The sequence below is a fragment of the Microtus oregoni genome, unplaced genomic scaffold, assembly GCF_018167655.1.
Source record: "Microtus oregoni isolate MIOR12 unplaced genomic scaffold, Mior012 000079F_008, whole genome shotgun sequence".
Taxonomy (NCBI): domain Eukaryota; kingdom Metazoa; phylum Chordata; class Mammalia; order Rodentia; family Cricetidae; genus Microtus; species Microtus oregoni.
Window position 1 is genome coordinate 197,657 of NW_024544160.1, and position 10,533 is coordinate 208,189.

General features: G+C 35.0%; 1 protein-coding gene across 1 annotated transcript; it reads left to right on the forward strand.

The window, feature by feature from the left end:
* Positions 1 to 206: 206 nt before the first annotated feature.
* On the forward strand, positions 207 to 9,928 carry LOC121441569. Its single transcript, XM_041642792.1, has 4 exons — positions 207 to 342; positions 1,007 to 1,077; positions 1,756 to 1,812; positions 9,400 to 9,928. Exons 1-4 carry the CDS (start codon positions 207 to 209, stop codon positions 9,745 to 9,747), a joined length of 612 nt encoding a protein of 203 aa, XP_041498726.1. The 3' UTR covers positions 9,748 to 9,928.
* The last annotated feature ends 605 nt before the right edge of the window (positions 9,929 to 10,533 follow it).

Genomic DNA, 10,533 nt, shown 5'->3' on the forward strand with positions numbered 1-10,533 from the left:
CTCCCAAGCCTACATATGTCTATCTAACACTATGACCCATTTAGAGGTCTTTTATATCTGAATCTGTCCTAATGCATTGTCTGTAATTTTTTACTGTCCAGGAACATTTTGCTTTGTGCTTTTAAATTACTAAGTGCTTAAGAATCTAATCTGTGACATTCCTAGGTCAAAAACAGGTACTGCAGGCTTGCCCCATCCAGTCCAACATGGCAGAGCTGCTTGTGACTCTGAATCAGTTGTGCCTCTTTGCTGCAGAGTGGTGGGATGCTCTGGATGTTGGCTCCACCTCTCTCCAATTTCAAAATGGTGAATGTACCATTTCTGCAACTCTGGGGCCACCAGGTAGGAGCCATACTCAGCAGTTTATCTCTGAGACTGAGCGTGCAGCACAGAAACTCTTTCTATCTGAGTTACAACCAAATCGGCCATGCAGAGCACTTCACAGCCTGGAAATGTCTCTCTGTATGGCAGCAGAGATCCCTCATGCTCTCTTGCTTGCCTAAGCCTGATCCTGCCATCTGTCCTGGTGCAGGCAGGGAGCACTGAGCCATTGGCATGGTCTCAGAATACTTTCTTCTGATCCGAATGGACACACAAACATCCAGTCCCATAAAAACCATTTGAAATGCTTTATTGCCAGAGTTTGTACTGGCAGCACAGCCCAGGAAGCTGCATTTTAAAATAGCGTGGCTTTTTTTCCCCTGCCGCTATTGTTGAAACAGGAAATCTCTCTATGTCATGTCTTAGCAAGCAGCAAAAAGCTGTGTTAAAATCTCTCTCCCATTTTTAAAAACCCTCTCAGGTTTTTAAGTGGATTTAGTTACCACATTTGGTGCCACTCTGTAGAAAGAGGAGCAACAGTCTGCGTTTGCAGTGCCCGGCTAGTTTATCTCTGAAATATTGGTGTACATTCTACAACAAAGGCACAATGAAAGAGAATACTAGAACATATCTAGTAACCTGAAGCTGGATTACTTGAGTCTCTAACATATTCACTGCTCAACAGCCTTAAGACTTAAACCTATTTCCAACTGGGTGTATCAGACTACATGCTTCACAGTGACACTGAGTGCAGTGGTTTGAAAAGAAAGAGACCCCAAATTAAATGGTACAATTAGGAGGTGTGGCATCGTTGGAGTGGGTGTGGCCTTGTTGGAGGAAGTGTGTTACTATGGGGGCCAGGATTGAGGTCTCTTTTGCTCACACTTCCCTCAACAGAGTCTATTTCCTGTTGCTATTTGACCAAGCTGTACCTAGCACGATGTCTACTTTAACACCACTGTGTTCTCTGTCACAATGATAACAGACTAAACTTCTGAAACTGTAAATTGCCACTTCAATTAAATGCTTTTCTTTTTAAAAAATTTGCCATGGTAATGGTGTCTCTTCATAGCAATAGAAATCCTAACTATGGCATGTATTTTGTGGACACTTGGGATGGTCATGGGGCAGTTAGTCGATGATGGTCTGGTTAAAGAAGTTCATGTCTTTAACTTCAACTGAGAGGATCATAAACAAATCAGCTTCAAATATAAGCCCACAGTTAGCAAGATCAAGTGCCACCCATACCTATCTCAGGAGAAGTTGATCAAGCACTGCCATGCCTAAAACATTGTGGTGATTGCCGATCTGTGCCACAGTGAGCTATGCAATGCAGAAGGATTATATATTTTGTGCAGATGTTTGAAGCTTGTAGTTGTCTACTTTTCCTCAGAAAATTGCATGTTCTTCCTGCCTTTTTATTTGTCCTCACAGGTACATTGTGGCCTTTCTGTGGACGCTGGACAGAACCTTGTAGACCAGACAGTAATGGTTAGCTGATGTGGGTACAGATGAGCCATGTCAGTAGATTAGTGACTTCTTTCAGTTTGTCTTTTTTCTTACCCATGAAGGGAATATTTAACCAGAATATCATTTGCTGACTAACAAGAAGCAAGATCTATAGTCAAAGAGTACAACTAACAGTTGAATCTTGAGTATTTGGAACCTCAATCCTGTAGGGGACAAAGGACCTTGTGCAATCAGATATAGGCACAGGATAAGTCAGGAAAGTTAAGCACATCACTTATCACATCAATGAAATGAGGTGTATAGCTGCTTTTCCTGGAATTCCAGGAATGTTGTAGTTTGCAACCTGGTGACCTTGCTGTCTGGTGAGAAAGGTTTTGCCCATAACTCTCGGAGTTTTTGTTTTTACTTATATCAGAACTTTCCCCCTAGATCTTAAGGATTGCTTTTAGACCAGAAAATCCATTCTTATGAGTGAGATTTGCTGAAATCTTCTTTGCTGATAGTCTAAGGTGAAACAACTTTAAAATGTTCATGTGCAAAACAATGATAATGAAACATGTTTAAATATAACTATTTTAACTTTATAATGGAAAAAGTATTTACAGAACTAGAAATTCCTTAATGCTAAGAGAAATCAAACAAAGATTCACTGCTCAAAACTCCAAGTTCGATAAATCTTATATTTTGAACTTTTGCTTTTTAGTAAGTTCAAGTTCACAGGATGGTGTAAAAATAAAATATATTTATATATAATCCAATGACATTTTTCTTAACTATGTCATCTTATATAAGTGAAATACCCAAAGACACTTATATCATTAATTTAGTTCTACTATACATCTTATTTGACTTTCATCACTTTGTATTTAATGTAATCTCTTTGTGTATGATTGCAAGTAAGTGACTTTTAAACACACACACACATGTGCTCACATGCACACGCAAACTTTCAACTCATGTAAAAGTTGGGCAGGCCTGATACTCACCTATAATCCCAGTACTCAGTAGTCATAGACAAGAGGTTTGTGGGTAAAGTTGGCTAGAGAAAAGATTGTGCATCAGTGAGCTCTGGACTTAACAAGAGACTTCACACATGCATATACATTAAAAATAAAAGATGCAGAATGAATATATGGATAAAAACCATAAAACCTGGCTAAGTTAATGCAATCTACAAGAGATGTGTCATTTTTAAAAGGGTACATGGACTGAAAGTGAATAAATAAAAAAATCCATACAAGTGGCATTCAAAGTAATTAAACATAATTACATTTCACATCAAATATACATTTAAATCTGTAAATGGAAACTACGTCACTATAACATGTTAGAGAGATCTTCATCAAGAAGACAAATTTGTAAATACATACGTGTACTTAGTATCAGAGCACATAAGTATAAAAAGCAAATATTAATTAATCTGAAGGCAGAGATAATATATAAAATCTATACTACTAAAAGACTGTAATATTCCATTTGTAAGAATACCCATATCATGCAGAAAAAAAAACCCACAATCCCACTTTAACCATAATTTCCTACATATTCTGTTATGGTCATTCTTCTACTTTAATTGTTTCTCAGAAAAAAATGTTGAAGACTTGCATGCATTTAAAAAAATTAGTATTATACATTCAGCAAAGTATCTGTATACAAAACTAACTCACAAAAATCAGTACCCTTTCTATTTGCAAATGATAAATTGTCTGAGAAAGAAGTCAGGGAAGCAACACCATTCAAAATAGACTCAAATACTATAAAATATTTTAAGGATATGTCTACCAACGCAAGTTAAAGACTTGTAAGATAAAAACTTCTTGTAACTGAAGAAAGAAATTGAAGAAAACATCAGAAGATAAGAAGATCTTCCATATGCTCATGGATCAAAAGGATTAACACAGTAAAAATGGCCATTCTACCAAAAACAATCTACATATTCAATGCAATCTCCATCAAAATTTGAATGCAATTTATTTAGTCATTGAAAGGATAATCTTCAGATCCATGTGGAAACACAAAAAGTCAAGATAACTAAAACCAGCTGGATATTTGTATATAAAAGAATTCATATCTATCGGTCTGCATTAAATTCAAGTCCAATTAGATCAAAAACCCCAACATAAAACAAGATATACAGAAAGTGAAAAATTGTATTGAACTCATTGACACAGGAGAAGACTTTCTGAACAAACCACCATTAGCACAGAGACTAAGATCTATAATTAATCAATGGCATCTTATAAAACTGCAAAACCTCTGCCTGGCACAGGACATTGTTATTCAAACATTGGCAGCCTAAAGAATAGGTAAATATTTTTACCAACTACAGATCTGATAGAGTGCTTATATACAAAATATACAATGATTTCAGGAAACTAGGTATCAAGAAAAAAATGCCACAATCTAAAGAAATATTAAAAATCCTTAGTCACCATGGAAATGCAAATCAGAACTACTTTGAGATTCCATCTTACATCTGTTAGAATTACTAAGATAATTATATTCGTGATAATTCTTCCTGGCAAGGATATGGAACAAAAGCAGCATTCATATATTATTATTGGGCATGAAAATTTGTAGAACCACTATACAAATCAGTGTGGTGGTTTCTTAGAAAGATGAGAATTGATATTCCTCACGATCCAATTATACCACTCTTGGGTATGTGCACAAAAGTTGCTTTATTATAACACAGAGACACTTGGGAAAACATATTCATTGTTGTTCTCTTTATCATAGGCAGAATTTGGAAACAATTTAGATGTCCTTAATCATAAGAATGGATAAAGAAAATGTGGTACCATTACATAAAGGAGTATTTCTCAACCATTAAAAATGACATCATAAAATTTGTATCAAATGGATGGAAATAGAAAAAAGTTATCCTCTGTGAGGTTAACTTTGATCCAGAAAGACAAATATGGTATGTACTCACTTTTATGTGGATATTAGATTTTAATTCAGTCTTAATCATGCTATAACCCATAGAATAGAAAGTAGGTATAGATTAAGGGGCTAGAGTGAATAAGTAGACTTTATTAGGAAAGTGAAATAGAATAGATATTATGAATAAATGGGGATCTGAAATTGGGGGATCAAATAGGAATCAGAAAGGTAGAAGTGATAGTTGGAAGGAATATGAGAGAGCTAAAATTAAGTAACAACTGAGAGGTAGTATTGAAACCTAATATAGCAGATATATATATATATATATATATATATATATATATATATATACATATATGAAGGTGATCTAAGTGAAACTCAAAGTAGTAGGGGAGAGTGAGTCTCAACTGGTCATCTCTTGTCACCATTGAAGTTCTGTGGGTAGGGAGGACAAGAGGATCTGGAATAACTTGGAGAAGGGAAAGACTATGATCAAAATATATTTAAATTTAAACATCTTTTTAAATAATAAAAATTAAAAAAAACACATTTGTGCATGTGTGTTTGTGTGTGTGTGTGTGTGCAGTTATGCAGGCATACATCTCAATATATATATGAGAATGTCAGAGGACAGCTGTTGGGAGTCACTTCCCTTTCTACTGTATCTCAGGATTCCAACTCATGTCATTAGCTTTTGTGGCATGCTCAGACTAGTTATAAGCTGAATTTGGGAATATTCTTTAACATAGAATCACATTCTATATCTTAGGCTTCACTCCAACTTGCATTAATCCTGCTGCATCAGCTTCCAAAGTGATAGGACTATAAATATCAATTAACATGCTGAGATTATTACTGAGAAATTCTTACAAGTTTTTTTTTAATTTTATTTGAATATTTATTTTCATAAAGGTATTTTTCTGAACATCTATTTTTACCATATTACTTTATTTTGGCAGTGTAATGTTAAGACAAATAAGACAAGTGCTAATTTATATGCCCATTTTGCCTACATTTCTTTTGTTTGAACTAGCTTTGTTTCTTTAATATTCATTAAATTATTATTTACAAAGTAAGAGTTGTTAGATGAATGCTTCAACAATAGGAATACTTGTAATTGTCTTTATTACATACTTGTTTATATGTAGTGATGAGCTATATGTAGGAAATCTAGGGTTTTCCTATAATTGAGTTGGAATGCCATGGAATCTTAAATTTTGATGGCAGTTTTGGCTCTTTTCCATATGGAGATTAATTTTGTATACTACACAACTAACGAGATCAGTAAATTCCAATATAACCATACCACATGCCTTAGTTTATCATTCTGAGTTTTGTTTGCTGTGTTCTGCCACTCCTTATGGAATTCTTTTATCTTTCTATTGAAAATGTGCACCTCTTTTACTTTCTACTTTTTAAAAAATCAAATATTATAGGACCTATTGTGATTTAAATATGAAAAGTATTCTCCTGCTGATTTTCATTATTTCATAATCTCCTGCAAAATTTCTTTTTAAATTTTTAAGCAAAGTTTTTTTACATACCTTGAATTGCTTATCGTGGAAAGTTTGGTATAGTAATGAATTATCTAGTAAAGTTTTTTTTTTCCTGTATTTTTCTAGACTATACGGTCTTTCCAATCCTTGAAAATATTCTTAAATGCACTTTAAATCTTATCTAATAGGAAAGATATAAGGAAAGGAATTATCATTTAATAAGTACTTAAAGAACTCTACAGATATACAGACTTCCACTGTTACTAAACCCCCAATGGTGTGATTTACCACAGAGGAGAAAGCAAAATCAAAGAAAATCATATATCAGTGAGTAACAGAGCAGAGCTTAGAGCCTGAGCTATGTGGTGACAAAATCTCAACAACAAAGAATGTTGATTACATCCAGTTTGTGATAATGCTTCTCAGATCCCACTCATGTACAGGAAGTGAATCATTTTTAAAGCCTTCTGTGATACTTTGATAGTATTTATCCTGATTGTTTCATTGAAAGACTGACTAATTCAAATAAAGTAGAAATATTTCAGCTTTATTTAGGTAACAAAAAGGCAGAATTTTTGAACAATTTTGTTTTGAGATTGGTTCAAAGTAGTAAGCCTGGTCTGAAACTCACTATGTCATTGATGAGGACCTTACCATCTAAAACTCTTACATCTGAAATATCAACATGCATGGCTAAACAAAAGAATGAAAGAAATAAAAATAAAATCTCTAAGACTTGTATTATGGTCAACATATTTAAAAGGCCATTTAATTAAGAGGTTACATAAAAGAAAACACAAATCCTATAACACTAGTACCAACAGAAAATAATGTCATGATTATGTAATCATATACAAATTTTCCATTTTGTAAGATTAGGTTGAAAAAATGCTAGATGGTGAAGTTTTCAATAAATATTTCTACTGTGTATTTTGGGCATATGGTAAAATGAATAATGCCTTTTAGGTTTTCTCTGGATATTTATAATCTTTTGTTTGATGGTTTCATGTTCACATATTCCCAAGTATACTTGACTTATAATTATTTAAATATTTATCATTATGTAATTATGCAAAAAAAACTTTAAAGAGAAAATTTATTTTATAACACATATATTACTGAGATATATTGATTTGAATCAAATAAAATGTTTTTTTTCTTTCTATTTAATCTTCTCTTATACAATACATCCCAACTACAGTTTCTCCTCCCTCCACCTCCTCTCATTCTCCCCCACAACCATCCACTCCTCCTCTATGACACTTCAGAAAAGAGTAAGCCTTTCAGGGATATCCACCCAACTAAGCAGAGCAAGATGCAGTATTGCTACACACAAACCCTTGTATCAATGCTGGACATGGCAACCTAGTAGGAGGAAAAGAGTCCCTAATATCAGACAAAAGAGAGATACCTCCACTCCCACTGCTAAGATTTTCACAAAATTTTCAAGCTAAACAACCATAGCATATATGTACAAGTCCTAATACAGACCCATGCAAGCTCTGAGATTATCACTTTATTCTCTGTGATTTTTCTATGAGCCCTGTTTAGTTGATTCTGTGGGCCATGTTCTCTTGGTGTCCTTGGCTCCTATAATCTTTCTTCCTCCTCTTTCATAGGGTTCTGCCTAATGTTTGACTGTGGTTCTCTTCATCTGCTTCCATTAGCAGTCTGAGGAAGCCCCTCTTCCAATGATTGGACTAGGCACCAATCTATAAGTATAGCAAATATCATTATGAATAATTTTATTGATATTTTTGGGTGGTTCCTAAGTCTCAGGGCTGTTCAGCTTCCGCTTCCTGGCCACCAAGACAGGGTTGGGCATAGGGACTCTCTCCTGGAGTGGGCTTCAAATTAGACCAATTATTTTTTGGCCACTCCCACAAGTACCAATTCACCATCACTGCCCCAGCATATACTGCAGGCAGGGCAGTTTGTACATAGATTTTGTAGTTGGGTTAATGCCTCAGTACCACAACTGAAAGTCTTTCCTGGTTACAGAAGATAGCTGGTTCAGGTTCCGTGTCCTCCATTACTAAGACTCCTTGCTTGGGTCACCCTGATAAGTTCCAGGAAGTTTTCACTTCACTAAGTCTCTCTTCATTGCCTACAAAATACCACCCATTTCCAGTCATGCCTCCCAATAGTTTCTCCCCATTTCCCTTTCCCCCACATGATCCCTCTTGTTCACATGCCCACCTGCTTATACTTTTTCACCTTCTCAGGGTGATCCATCTGTTCCCCTTAATGCCCTCTTTGTTACTTAGCCTTTCTGGGTCTGTGGATTAATTATAGTAATTGTCCTTTAATAACAGCTAATATCCACTTATAATGGAGTACATACCATGTTTGTCATATTTATGGATCGGGTTACCTCACACAGGGTGATATTTTTCTAGTTTCATCCATTTGCCTGCAAATTTCATGATGCTGTTAAGAGCTGTGTAATATTCCGCTGTGTAAATGTACCATATTTTATTTATTCATTCTGTACTTAAGGGAAATCTATGTTGTTTCTAGTTTCTGGTTATTATAAATAAATATGCTATGAACATGGCTGAACAAGTGTCTTTAGTTCAACAGTTAACAAGTGGTCTTCTTCAATGTTGATTTTATTAATTATTATTTAGTTGAAATATTTATTGTTGAACATTTTCTCAGTTAATTTGTTCTACTTACTTTTTTAAAAAAATATAATTTGTAGTTTTAAAAGACTGGAAAAAAGGTGCACTCGGAATGTAGTTCAGTGAAAGAACACTATCTAGTAAGTGTAGTGATCTGGATTTGCTGATCAGCCCTAAAAAGAGTTAACACAAAAAAGGAGGGTGGTATCAGAAGGCATGACGTGAAAGACATAAAGAATAAATAAAAAAGAAAGTTATAACAAAACTAAACAAAAATTGTGATCTAGTTATTTAATTCTGAAGTAATAGATAACTGCAAATCATTTGTGAAAGGAAGATGTTTGAGAGGTTTTTAGTAACATTAAAACCAAGAAAAATTTTGGTTTATTCATAATCTTAATGTTTTAAGGCTTGAAATATTTTACAAATTTATTTAGGACCACATTATCTTGTTTGTATTAGAGGGCACAACGAATTTTAATGTTAATACCACATCAAACATTGAAAGTAATGTGATGAGAAAGGGAAAGATTATAGTCATGTCTGATTTATAAATTTTGCTATTCTTGACCGATTCCAATGGGCGTCTGCGGCGGCGGAAGCGCCAGACATTGAGAACCTTTACGCTGAAGCTGGAGCAATGCTGCGGAAACGGACTGATTGTGGAGGAAGGACAGCGTTGCCATCGCTTCGCCTGCAACACTTGCCCCTACGTGCATAATATCACACGCAAGGTAACAAACCGAAAGTATCCAAAGCTGAAAGAGGTGGATGATGTGCTTGGGGGAGCAGCTGCCTGGGAGAACGTGGACTCCACTGCAGAGCCATGTCCAAAATGTGAACATCCCCGTGCCTATTTCATGCAGCTTCAGACCCGTTCCGCAGATGAGCCAATGACCACCTTCTACAAGTGCTGCAATGCTCAGTGCAGACATCGCTGGAGAGACTAAGGGCAGGACTTACCCAGCTCTAGCTCTGAATGTTGTGTGCTGAAGGTCTTTGCTGTGTGATAGGAAGCTAACTCTTCAGTGGTGGAGGACCAGGGTGAAACAGGTCATCTGCAGGTCAGCAGATAAAGACTTTAATGCACAGGGGCCTCGGGTCCTTGGGAAATAAATACACATGAGGATAAAAAAAATTGCTATTCTTTTACTCTCATTCACTGTGAATAGAAAAACTGACACACTGATGAGCTGCTTTTATATTTACCAGGTTGGCCAAGACATTTAGCATAGATCAATGTGTATTTGAATCTCTGTAGGTTTATATGTTTATTTAAATATATAGACTATGGAAGGCTGCATAGATTTTAGTGTCCAGTATCATTAGAAATGTTTGTGCATTGTGTGATTTTGCATCACATGGTAATAATCTTGAACTTCAATAATAGGAATTTCAAATCAGTCTTTTATTGGAGCACAGAGAATGGCAAGAGGCCATTTTCTCATTTTATTTAGCTCATTTATCTGAGAAAAAAAAAACAGAAATAGTTCACTAAACCTATATTAAAATATGGTAAACTACCCATTACTTGTCTCGTCATTTTATTTGCACTGGTTATTATTAAAATTTCCCATAACTTTAATCTTGCAAGACCTTCAAATAAAATTGATAATACAAATTGCATTTAAACACTTGAGTATTTTTGGAAATAAGAGAATTATTAAATAAGAGTCTATACACTGGATTGTTAAATTCAAAGTGACATTTAACTTAATAATTTGTTATTGGCTTTT

What these genes read in the sequence shown, in the direction of transcription:
- LOC121441569 (XM_041642792.1), top strand. Translation starts at nt 207, where the DNA reads ATGGCAGAGCTGCTTGTGACTCTGAATCAGTTGTGCCTCTTTGCTGCA. An exon ending in TGCAACTCTGGGGCCACCAG is followed by an intron (nt 343 to 1,006) that starts GTAGGAGCCATA and finishes ACTGCTCAACAG; the next exon opens with CCTTAAGACTTAAACCTATT. An exon ending in TTGTAGACCAGACAGTAATG is followed by an intron (nt 1,813 to 9,399) that starts GTTAGCTGATGT and finishes CGGCGGCGGAAG; the next exon opens with CGCCAGACATTGAGAACCTT.